The sequence below is a fragment of the Dermacentor andersoni genome, chromosome 2 (assembly GCF_023375885.2).
Source record: "Dermacentor andersoni chromosome 2, qqDerAnde1_hic_scaffold, whole genome shotgun sequence".
NCBI lineage: Eukaryota > Metazoa > Arthropoda > Arachnida > Ixodida > Ixodidae > Dermacentor > Dermacentor andersoni.
The window spans coordinates 96,444,865-96,456,810 of record NC_092815.1 but is presented as its reverse complement, the minus strand read 5'-3'; the positions used below and the strand labels follow the sequence as shown (position 1 = coordinate 96,456,810).

The 11,946-nt window shown below is 45.0% G+C and overlaps 1 protein-coding gene across 4 annotated transcripts; it reads right to left on the bottom strand.

The window, feature by feature from the left end:
* Window positions 1-2,285: 2,285 nt before the first annotated feature.
* LOC126541596 (uncharacterized) lies at window positions 2,286-11,542 on the bottom strand. 4 transcript variants are annotated; one of them, XM_055076768.2, is made up of 7 exons: window positions 11,403-11,542; window positions 9,004-9,150; window positions 7,976-8,044; window positions 7,380-7,437; window positions 6,857-6,937; window positions 4,199-4,548; window positions 2,286-4,024 (listed from the first exon to the last, which is right to left on the bottom strand). In XM_055076768.2, exons 2-6 carry the CDS (start codon window positions 9,054-9,056, stop codon window positions 4,471-4,473), a joined length of 339 nt encoding a protein of 112 aa, XP_054932743.1. In that variant the 5' UTR covers window positions 9,057-9,150; window positions 11,403-11,542; the 3' UTR covers window positions 2,286-4,024; window positions 4,199-4,470. The 4 variants fall into 4 exon arrangements, 3 of the variants coding, with proteins under 3 accessions (XP_054932743.1, XP_072142574.1, XP_072142575.1); XR_011892804.1 differs by having other exon boundaries at window positions 9,008-11,536; XM_072286473.1 differs by having other exon boundaries at window positions 9,004-11,542.
* Window positions 11,543-11,946: the final 404 nt, after the last annotated feature.

The window sequence follows — 11,946 nt, the reverse complement described above, 5'->3', positions numbered from 1 at the left end:
CCCCGGCTGCATGTTCCGGGGGAGAGGCTTGGTCTTAATAATGTCTCTCCACGTTGTGGGGAGTGGCTCCGTTGTCGGTTGCTGTTCAATTTGCCATCCTATCTTGCGTAGGACGGCCCGACCGTGCTCTGTCCGGCTCAGCCTTACTCTCTGGTGGGATAGGTGTGCTTCCACCAGCTCTTCCACCGTGTTGTGGGCACCCATTTCCAGCAGCTTCTGCGTTGACGAGTAGACTGGGATGCCCATCGCGAGTTTCACTGCTTTCCTTATCGTCGTGTTCAGCGTCTCGCGGTTCACCTTCGCAAGCTGGAGGTACGGGGCGGAGTACGTTACGCGTGACACGACGAATGCCTGCACCAGGCGCAGTGCGTCTTCTTCTTTGATTCCTCTGTTCCGGTTGGTGACTCTCCGGATCATGCTCAGGACTTGCTCCGATGTGGTCTTGATTTTGTTGACGGCTGCGTGCGCCTTGCCGTCGCTGCGCAACAGAAGGCCCAGTATCCGGATCTGCTGCGTTGGTTTGATCACTGTGCCGTCGATGGTGATGATTATGTTTGGCGGCGGCTCTTTCTTCGGTCTTCCGGGCTGTACCATGAGCAGCTCCGATTTCTGTGGAGCGCAGCTTAGGCCGCAGGTCGTGGCATACTCGTGGACGGTCGTTGCCGCTCTCTGCAGGGCTTCCTCCACCCAGGCGTCGGACCCCGCGCGGTTCGTCCACACCGTTATATCGTCGGCATAGAACGCGTGGTCCACGCCCTCGATCTGATTCAGTAGTTCGGGCAGGGGCAGGAGTGCTAGGTTGAAAAGCAGAGGCGACAGGACAGACCCCTGTGGGGTACCCCTGTCTCCGAGCTCCACAGGCTCTGACCGTTCATTTCCTATCCGGATAGTTGCTGTTCTATTGGTCAGGAAATCTTTAATATAGCCGTAGGTCTTGCGGCCACAACCCGTCTTGCGCAGGTTCTCGAGCATGCTGGCGTGGGACACGTTGTCGAAGGCCCCTTTCAGGTCCAAAGCCAGTATACCCCGGGGCGCGTGCCTCGTTGCTCTTTTAATCACTAATTCGTGTAATTGGATCAGGACGTCTTGGGTGCTCAGGTGCTGGCGGAATCCATACATGGTCGCTGGCATCTGATTTGTCTCGTCCAGGTGTGCTTGAAGTCTTCTGAGAACCATGCGTTCCATGACCTTGCCCACACAGGACGTGAGCGAGATAGGGCGCATGTTCTCGATCGTCAGAGGTTTGCCGGGTTTAGGTATGAACCTTACCTCGGCCTCTTTCCATTCTACGGGCAGCCTCGAGCTTTCCCAGGTTCTGTTGATGTGACCCAGGAGCCCGTGTGCCGCCGCATCACTCATGTTATTGAGCAGCTTGTATGTAATGGCGTCCGTTCCGGGTGCGCTCCTCTTATTACTCTCGTCTATGGCTGTTAATAATTCCGTGATGGTGAACGGTTCATCCAATGCCGGATTTTCCGGTCCCCCGTACTCGTCCGGTATCGGAAACCGCCCTCTCTCCGTCTTGAGATAGATCGCCTTGAGGTCTTCAATGAGCCTTTGGCCGTTGCCATCGTAAGCGTTCAGAACTTTGGTGAGGTTGCGGTTGGTTGCGGTCTTGCTGCTCAAAGGGTCGATCAGGTGTCTGAGCAGGCACCAGGTCTTGCGCACCGAGAGCTTTCCCTGCAGCCCGTCGCACGTACTCATCCAGTTCTCTCGGCACAGCTTGGTTGCGTATTCAGCGATCTGTTTGTTGAGGAGCGCGATGCGTTTGACGAGCTTCTTGTTTCGTCGTTGACGCTTCCATCTTCGCGTGAGCGAGTGCCGCGCCTCCCACATGTGTGCTAGTTTGGCGTCGACGAAGGGCGTCTGCATCGTTGTTACAACTTCTTGAGTAAATCTGTCGAGCACGATCTTTTGTTCTCGCGCCCATTCTGCGTACGTTTGATGTCTGTCCTCATTCTCGTTTTCTCCGGAGGTCTCGTTTTCTTCGTCCGTGTGCTTGCGCATTCGGTCCCAGTCGGTGATCCGGGCTTTGCCGAGGGCTGCCCGGTACCTTGGTCCCTTGATCGTTACACTTATGATGCTGTGGTCGGAGCCCAGGTCTACGTCTTCGTTCCGCCAGGCCACTTCTAGGGAGCCCGCCATCCACGACATTAGCTGTTCATTTGTATGCACAAGTGCAGGTCCTCAGTTTGGTTGCATGACAAATTGCCATACCTCAATAGATACAACAAACAATTTTATTACAGTTTAATAAAATCCAAACAGTAATGATCACAACAATATAATGACATACCTTTCTTTTAGTACGTATACAGCCCATGTCTTGGCAGTGTATAAATTCAACTATACACCGCAAGTACTGTGTCCTGACCACTATTATTCACATGTGTAAAACCATCACAGCAATTCAACAAATATCACAGTAATTAGTGACATACACTTTGTAACTGCTTTACATGAGCATAATGTATACAAATGGTCCCTGTGTACCTACACATGACTAGTGCCACACGAGTACTATTACTCACAGGTGTAAAACCAACAAAGCAGTTCTTTAAAAAATATCACAGCGCTTAGTGACGTACATGCTGTAACTCCCTTGTAGAAACTTAATACAAACACGTGAGGACACAGAAAGCTAGCAGTGGGCATACATGGGAATACCACCGCCTCAATACTAATTCACAAGTGTAAAACCAACCAAGCAGTTCTTTAAAGAATATCACAATGCTTAGTGACATACATTTTCTAACTAGCTTATATAAGCTTTATACAAACATGAGAACATACACAAAGCTAGCGGTGCACCCGCATAGAAGTGCGGCCATCTGAACACGATTATTTGCAAGTGTAAGCTCAACAGAACAGTTCGTTATAGTGCCGCACATTTTGTAACTGCCTTATACAAGCTTAGTGCAAGCACAAGAATGCAGAAAAATATAAATTAAAAACTTGCTCTATGCATACACAAACAGATCAACACAAATGGTAAACACCCCTTTGAAGACAAATGTGACTGTGGCAAAGCGCAGTGCTGTGCTGGTTGAAATTGCCACCCACAAAAGTATTGAGCAATGCTTAAACCACAGGCAATAAAGTGCTGAAAGACTGCGTCTCTAACGTAACTATTTTATTTCAAATTTCTTGAATATAGGGCTCGCTTGCAGATAAGGCATCTGATCCAACTGACCTGATTTTACACCTGCTACATGCATACAATGCACTCAGATATAACTGGTAACAATAATTATAAAAGGCATTTAAAAACTTGATAGTATGATGAAGATGCATGACTAGAAAAGTTCTGTCCCCCTCGTACTTGTTAAAAAGGTGTAAGTACGACACATGTTCTTTTTTTCCTCAATTTTTGCATTAATGGACAGCCGGGAACCTCGAACCGACACAAAAAAAAAGATACTGCTATGTTAATGGTGTTATGAATAATTTTTTGTGAAAGCTTTTTTACAGACAACTTGCAGTCTCGTTTCTGGAGGTTGAGCTGTATCTTGCAAAATAACTTGAAAAGTGGTCACATGGGAGCATGACACTATATCATAATGTTAGTTTCAGTTGACTCTCTTGCCCTACAAGTCGCTGCTCACTGTGGCCAGTGATGCAACAGCAGTGTCTGTGTGATTTTCATCACACTTCTGTCCTATGCCATTCTTACCAGAGTTGGCGGCACATAGATACCCAAATTTTGATAGTGTTGCTTTCTCAGGTGGTTGCTTTTGATTTGCTCAATATCAGTTGGCACTTCAGCTGCATCAAACTTCTTTTTTACCTCTTCAACAACAACATCAACAACAATCTTATGACACCTGTGTTGTCCTAGTTGCCTACAAAGACCAGTTAATCTAACAACAACACTGACAGTCTCTACTATCTTCTAATGGAGAAGATGTGTGTCCCACCATGTGTTCAACATTGTTGTGGCTATGTGGGCTGGCTGGGGAGGCAACAACTGTAATATGTTTGCATTTGCATATATTAAAGTGATGCTTGTGCTGTGTTATAACACCTAACTTAGTTCATGGTTATATTGTGCTCAGTTTTACAAACACGATATTAAGGAAGGACAGGACGTGGACGGATGTAGCGCGTCCACGTCCTGTCCTTCCTTAATATCGTGTTTGTAAAACTGAGCGCAATATAACCATGATCGTTCACCAACTAGCCCCCTTCATTGCTTTACCTAACTTAGTCTTGCACTTGCTGCACAATAACACTGGCTCACAGTCGTGGTGAAAAGCTTTTGTATGTTGAGCAAATGAGTTGTATCCACTACAAAAAAAGTCAGTGATAGCACACATGTTGCTCTACCAGGCCTGGTGTGGTTCCTTCTGACACTGCTGCTGACGCGCTGCTGCTTGCCTCGTACACTGTTGCAGCTGCAGTAGACGTGGCAGTCTCTGTATCTATTGCTGCCGTGTCATCTGTCATGGTAACTTCCAAGTGGTACCGGGCTCACTTCTGCAACAGAGATGTTGTTTGCCCCTTGAGGGCTCTCATGATCAGGGCCAATAATTTCGTAGGCATTGTCTCCTGCATCGAAGAACCAATAAGAACAGCATGAATTAATAAACATAGCTCTAAAAAGTACGGACATCAAGACTTAACCACAAACTTTACACATAAGTGACCGGGCTTAATGAATAATACTTGCAGGAGGAGTTACACAATTGTTTGTGTATATTACAGTAAAGCCTCATCAGAAGATATTCAAGAGGCACGGGAAACATGTCTCTCGAAACCAAAAATTTTGATACACTAAGGAGCCAGACTAGATCACTTTATTATGCATCATCACTAAAGTATGTTTTGATATATCTGAAGGAATAAATGCTCAGGGTGGCTTAAAGGGCTCCTAAACCACTTCTCGACATTTTTTGAACATTTTAAGTAAACACGCGTATCGAAATCGGAATGCCGTCACGATCGACGAAGCCAAATGCCAGAGTGCGTAGCACTGCCGGAGCACCACAATATGAAGAAAATGACCCCGTGCGCCTCTCTGGACCTATCCTGCACCCCCCAGTATGTCCTGACGTCACCAGGCTGTCTCTGATCATGTCACCAGTTTCCGGTGCTGTCGATTGGTCGAACGAAAGTGTACGACTGCTGGCAAGGCCTGCAAGCAAATACACACACTCCTTCTTCCTCGTCGCGTTGCGCGCGATGCCATTGTGGGCAGCCAATGGGGGCAAAGAAGAGAAACGCCAACAGAAGGGTCTCCCTATGAGGCTCTTCAACGCGAGTCACCATACAGTTCCGTTGTATTAGCGCCACCCCTCGCAGGACGACGGGCCAGCGCGGCAGCAACAGAGCTCGTTGGTGTTGGCCTGTCCCGTAACATTTGGAGGTGTACTAGGCAAGGAAAAGACGATACTGTCCATATGGCGTGTACCAGATGAAAGAGTAAAATGAGTGGGGACTACTTTTCGATAATCAAACACACGTAGCTCCACTATTACTGCACCGTTTCAAAAAATTCTTGTGGCTACCTGTTCATTGCCTTATTGTGTAGAACTGCAACACTGCAACTAAATTTCAACCTCGGTGGTTTAGGGGCCCTTTAAAGAAGACATTCACAGCTTTTTAGTGACTGTAGATTGTGTTAGCTTCCTTCCCAACTTCTGGAATTTAAACACTTCACTTTGCAAGCCTTGTTGCTCGCAGCACCTTTGAGGTGCTCTTAGACGCTCGTCAGTTTCAACTGCCGACACTTTCTGCCCTGCACTGTCCTCGTTGCCCTCCTTTTCTGGTTCATGCTAAAAGAGACATGCGCGATTGACTTGTGTAAGGATTGCGTGATCTTTACGCCCTTCGGAGCACACAAGGTGCACAAAGTGAATGTGTGTGGGTTGTGTCCCTTCGAAGTAGTGAATACTTAAAAAGTCATCCTTAGTAACAAAGGTGTCTCTTGTATACAGTATTGTTAACGTGGCAAACATCGGAAAACCAACCAAACCATTTTCAGATGTCTCTTACAACCAAGTGCATCTTGTAATGAGATTCTACTGTACTGAATATTTTTCAGCTATGGATCATCTGCATGTACATATAGTCACAAAGACATGTGTGGAATGGCGAATCGGGAAACAGTTCGTACTCTTACTTTTTGTCCCTAACATAAGCAGCTGATAACAATATGATAAAAAAGCAGGCAATGAGGCTAGAATGGAACATAATCCTTCAGCTCTAAACAGTTTTTTGGGCCCACATCATTCCCTCATATGACATAAGGAAACAACTTGATTGCAGTAATGGCTGCATGTGATCTGAGTTGATTGAAACAAACTATACGTAAGGTTGTCCTGTATGTAATTTTATCAGAGTGCTTTTTAGATGTCCTGCTGGTGATCCTGGCTGCGCGATGCTTCTAATGCTTTTTGGCACGATTCCTTTTTTTCCACTCCACTTTTTTTTCAGATTTTCTCCCCTTTCCCTTCCCCCTTGTGTAAAATAGCACACTTGAAGTATCAAATCTGTTGAACTAACGTGTGTATCAAACCTGTTAACATGTGTGCTTCTCTGTGGTCTGTGTTGTATTTTTGCGCTGCACAATTCAATTCAAGATGAAACGTCCCTGCCGTTAGTTTAATTGTGTGTGTGTGTGTGTGTGTGTATGTCTCTCTCATGTTTTGAAATATATGTACATTCAGGAGTGCCTGCATGCCCTTCTCTCCTGCTCCTGTGACGAAAAGGAGAGCCTGTTTATGTACCATAGTAAAAAATTCAAAGGTTTTCGCTGTGCCCATTACATCCCTTATCATATGGATCTGTCACAATACAGAGTAGCAGTGGTCCATAATACTAGCCCATCCCAACATAATTATAAATGAACACATACCGACATGCTGCGAAACAGCTGTTGCAAAGCCGCTGGTGAAGGCAATTTCCGCAGCACTGCAGTGGTACAGCCGAGTTCCACCTGTACAGTGACAAATCCATATGCGTGTTAGCAACTCAGTAGTTGCTGATGGTTTCATAAGCTTTACACTACACAATAAAGTAATCTAGACAACTTTGTTGGAACAAATGCACATAATTAAGAAACCACTTAAACACTAACACGATTAATTGCCCCCAATCTCTCACTCACTAAGGGATAATATTACTGAAACATCGGTGGAGAGCTCAGATTAACACAGCCCATGAAGGACAAGCGTTCTTTGAGGAAAACAGCTATAACAGCGGTTAGTTTTCTTGATCATTTTATGTGGTAGCTTTGATTTAAATGTCATGCAGTACTATAAAATACGAAGTGCCGCATTTCTAGCAGCAGAAGGCGTCGTCAGGCTCGTGGTACAACAGATTTTTGCACTGTTTGTCAGTGAGCCGACACATACAAAGAAAACCGAATTCACACATACATATACAGTGTCAAGTGCACTTCTCCTTCTGAAAACGCAGCCACCAGTTCCAATGGTGCTGAAAGGAAAGGTTATATAAAGTGTGAGACTGCATGGAACTGCCACTTATGACTGTAAATGTATGGTCTGCTGATTGCAGAGGTAGTCACATGCTATTTCTAGTCTCTTTTAGAAGCATTACTAAAGAACAAATTAAAATCTATTCATAAGTCACGAATTTCATGCATCCATAGTTTGGCTAAATAACCTGTGAGAAAAAGACATGTTTACCTGAAATAGCAACCTTTTTTCCTGCTGCAAAACTTTCCTTCGAATTAATGAAATAACTTTACAGCGTCATAATGCGTTTCTCGCAACTACTTGCCGGCAGTGGCGAGTTAGTACTGTACAATACTGCCAAACACAAATGCTTCACGAACACGAGAACACGTCCCACGCAGAGAATAGCAACCATATATGCCTCTGTGAGACATGATTGCACCTTTGTGGTCAAAATGTACATTAGAACGACATCACCATCTCATTAAAAAAAAAAAGCCTCCGTACAAGGCAGCTGCCAACTGCATAATGTGAAATTGCAACTGATGTCCACTTACTGGTGGCCTGTGTTTGAGTCACTTTTGGCAGTTGACTGGGTGCTGAGAAATGCACGTCCTGGGTTGTCCCTGAAAAACATACAGGGTTATGTCAAATGTTGAAAATATATATATGCCGGCATTTCATCAGTCGCAAAACAAACGAGTAAACTAATAAACAACTGTAATGTAAACAGAGTACACATCATAAGATAGGCTGTCAACTGTTAATGCATTACGCAAAAAACCTAATGCATAGGGAAGACTATATGTATACACACGAAGCTGACACACAATTTAATTCGCTCTAGGTTTTTCCGTGCAGTATATTCAAATTATTATGTCTCGTGGTTAGAGCAAAATTAGTGTAAATTACGAACTAAATTATCTACCCTGGAAACTTTTCTTCAATATGCACCTGTGCGCGCTTCGAACGAGTAGCGTTGTAAAATTTACGTACATGGCATTTAACATAGTTGCTGAACACGGATTTCCTTTGCCCTGTATCGTGTACAGTGAGCTACATATATCTGCCCCCCCCCTTTTTTGTACTAGCCATACTGCGTGCCACTGCACCTATACGCACGTCAATAAACCTCACGATACAGAAATAAAAAAAGCGCCAATCACCCATGCCTGCATGTTGTAGTGGGCCTAACCTAACCAAGCATGGGCTGTTGCTTTCTATAGTAAACACAGGCACCGTGCTCATTGCAAGTATGTATCATGTCGCTAAGCAAATATGCAATTTCATTGTACCACTATTTTTTTATCACATGGATATATGTGTTGAGAGGCAAGACAAAAAGCAGTCACTTCTCAGAACTAATCAGCTTTCTTAAAACACATTTTTAACTTTTCAATGACACTTGCTGCTATGTGTTTGTCTCCAGTGAGCATACTTGATTTGACTTTCCAATCAGAGACATTACATAAATATACCATGTTAAGATGACTGCCTGGAGCACGTGAGAATTTTCATCTTCGTGTAACATACTGTATCTTGATTTTGTTGACATTTGGTCAAATGGTACACCCAATATACCCACATACTAGTTTTCTTGTCCAAATAACATGCCAATGTATTTTGATTTTTTGGCATTGGCTCCTCTACACTACGTGAAGTCGCGCTGCACTGGCTCTTTCACATCCTCGTGTCCTTGCAGCTGCCTTCTTGCGTTATATAAAGCGGGTGCCTGAAAAATATCGTATGCAAAAGTCAACACAAGGACATGGTGCAAAACAACATCAAGACAGTCAAGGCAATGGCAATAAAAAAGTCTTAGCTCTTAGTCTTCCTAGTGAAATGCATGCAAAACATCCAAATGACTGCAACAGTCAACTGCTAAACTAACTTCAATTTTTAGATTTAAGCAAAAAAACAAACCACAGTTCATCCTTGTTTTTCATGAATATTAGAATACTCCTGCTAATGAATAGAATATTGGTCATTTTCAGACGTCATAGGTCTGTCATGAGTCTGGTGTATCGCAAACACCACTTGTGACACATCCTAAGCACGTGCCCAGTGTGCCCCCCCACCCCCCCGCACCATGCCTGGTTGTGCCACTGCTGAAGCCATAATTTGAGGATTATAGCTGCAAACATGATGCTCAGTAGGGATGAAAATATTGTCCTTCAGCTCAATGGATATATGGATGTGCCTATAAAAAAGGGCAACAAGGCTTGTTATGGCAAGCTTACCCACATTTCAATACTAACAAGTTCACTGCGGCCTGCATCTAAGCTTACTAAAAGGCATGAACTTATTTTCATGCATGAGGTGCGCAGTGGAGTTCATTTTTGACAGACCCGACTACTGCTGCAGTTTGAAATCTAGCATTTTAGATTCTTGTAGGCATGTAAAAGTTGCAGTTAAACCGCAGTTATTAGTTTATTACACCATCCTATTGTTCTGTGTACGACAGAATGGTAACACGGAATTAAAGCAACATTTTATTTTGATATTTTATTTCTCTACTAAAAATATTCAAGCGATAAACACATCATAATCTGCCATGCTATAGCAAAATGCACACATTACGCTTGTAACACCCAGAGGAAGGCTGATTTAGCTGTTCATATGACATAACTCTGACACGCCAACTCATATTAGCAAATGCACAGGCATGTCCAAAACAATAAGCGTATGCAAAGCGCCCCTGCAATTGTAATTCCACACAGCAGCCGTTATATTCGATGCCGATGCGTAACTAGCTGCTCGACAATTCACCGAGTTCGTAGACATAAGCATCCTTTCAGTTTCGCACCGTGCACGAAAACCGCAACAGGAGACAAAACCAGACCTATAATCACACCATTTCAACATGAGCAAAAACAGTTCAGTCTTAGGGATAAACACTGTGAGAGCGATTTAGTGCGCGACGGCGACGAGCGACAAAACGGGCCGTCGCTTGAACAGATGGCTCGGTTCTGGAAATCTAGAAATCGTCGCTCGTCGCCCAGAAGTGCTATGAGCGACTAGCCAATAGCGCGAAGCCGGAACTGGATGTACATACATCGCTCAAATACTACCGATTGTCGCGCGGAACGAGCAAATGATTCAATTTTTATACGTGCAAGGATAAGAACGTACTGCAAGACCTCCGGAAATATTTTATGCTACTTTTTATAGTAAAATACATCAACGTAAATTACTAAAGCACGCGTCACGCGTGACTGCAGCCCTCATGCCGGCAACACTGGGGAGGCGTCGCTCAAAATCGTCGCTCGCACGGAGTACGACTTGTAGGCGACGAGCGAACGCGACAGCCATCTCCGTCGCGTCGCTTGTAGCTGCCGCGCGCAAGATCGCTTATATGGGGTTTATACTTTTTTCATCATAAAACATGGATTCCTCATGCGTTTTCAGTAAGTTCAAGATAACGCGCCCAACTGACCTCTTGCAGCATGCAGCTGAATGCCTGCGGCAAAGTTTCTAACTAGCACTGGTGCTGCACGTAACTTCAGTGGTCGCAGATTCCCCCTGCGCGAGACTCCGTCAAGCGCGCGGTTTATTTATAAAAAAAAAGCATGCTGCCAGCAAAATGACGGCTTCTGTTATGTGATTCCTTAGTTCAACAGCGTTCCGTACATAGTAGACTGCCAAACTGAATAAATTCAAACACGCAAAACGCACGCTAATCACGCTCCGCATAGGCTCGGAATCACGGGCTGGTGAACTAACCATTTTAAGCGTCCTCTCGCCTGGCGTCTTATTGAACATACCATAGTTCTGGCAGCGTTTGCGATTTTTAAAGCTCTTACTGACAACGGCAAAGTGATAAAATCACATGCAGTTATCGCGACGACTGGCTTTTTCGATTGACATCAAAGACAGCGCGTACGCCTAGTCCTTTGTCAATCGCGTCGGCTAAGCGCAGCGACAACTTCCTGGCGATAGCATGACATATACGGAGAATGTGCACCTAAGTTAGAATTCACTTACCGTGGAGGATTTGTTGTTATATCCAAGGCATGACGAACGACTGTCGTGTTTTCGTGGCGACGCGAGATGGCTGCCACACGATCTCCCTCGGCTGGCCTTTGCTCGCTGGATGGATCTACTTTCTCCGGTGCTGTGTTGTTCCGCGATCTTGAGCGCGCGCGCAAGCGGTGGAGCCACTCCGAGTGAAAAAGTAGAGCGCTCGCTACGCGTTCCTTTGAACTGCGGCGGCCTGTTCTCTTAGAAGCAAAACGATGTGTTCTTTGCTCAGCGTGCACGAATGATACATTGCCATGTTCGGGGCCAGCCACCTACAGTTGAAGCAGAAGATTACGCTACGTTTTGTTTTCTATTGCCGCAAGAGTCTCTCTTTTCTATTGTCGCAAGAGTCTTTTCACTCTCTCTCTCTGAAGGGGAGAGTGAAAAGCACATTTCACTCTCTCCTTGGTGACAGAGTGAACAATGCATTTCACTCTCCTCGACATTTTGCGAGAGTAAAACGACGCTTTGAAGAGTGAACCGGCAGCTTCACTCCTGCGATACCCTT

What these genes read in the sequence shown, in the direction of transcription:
- LOC126541596 (XM_072286473.1), bottom strand. Translation starts at nt 9,056, where the DNA reads ATGCCAAAAAATCAAAATACATTGGCATGTTATTTGGACAAGAAAACT. An exon ending in TTGGACAAGAAAACTAGTAT is followed by an intron (nt 8,045 to 9,003) that starts GTGGGTATATTG and finishes TATGTTTTTCAG; the next exon opens with GGACAACCCAGGACGTGCAT. An exon ending in GACTCAAACACAGGCCACCA is followed by an intron (nt 7,438 to 7,975) that starts GTAAGTGGACAT and finishes CTTTCCTTTCAG; the next exon opens with CACCATTGGAACTGGTGGCT.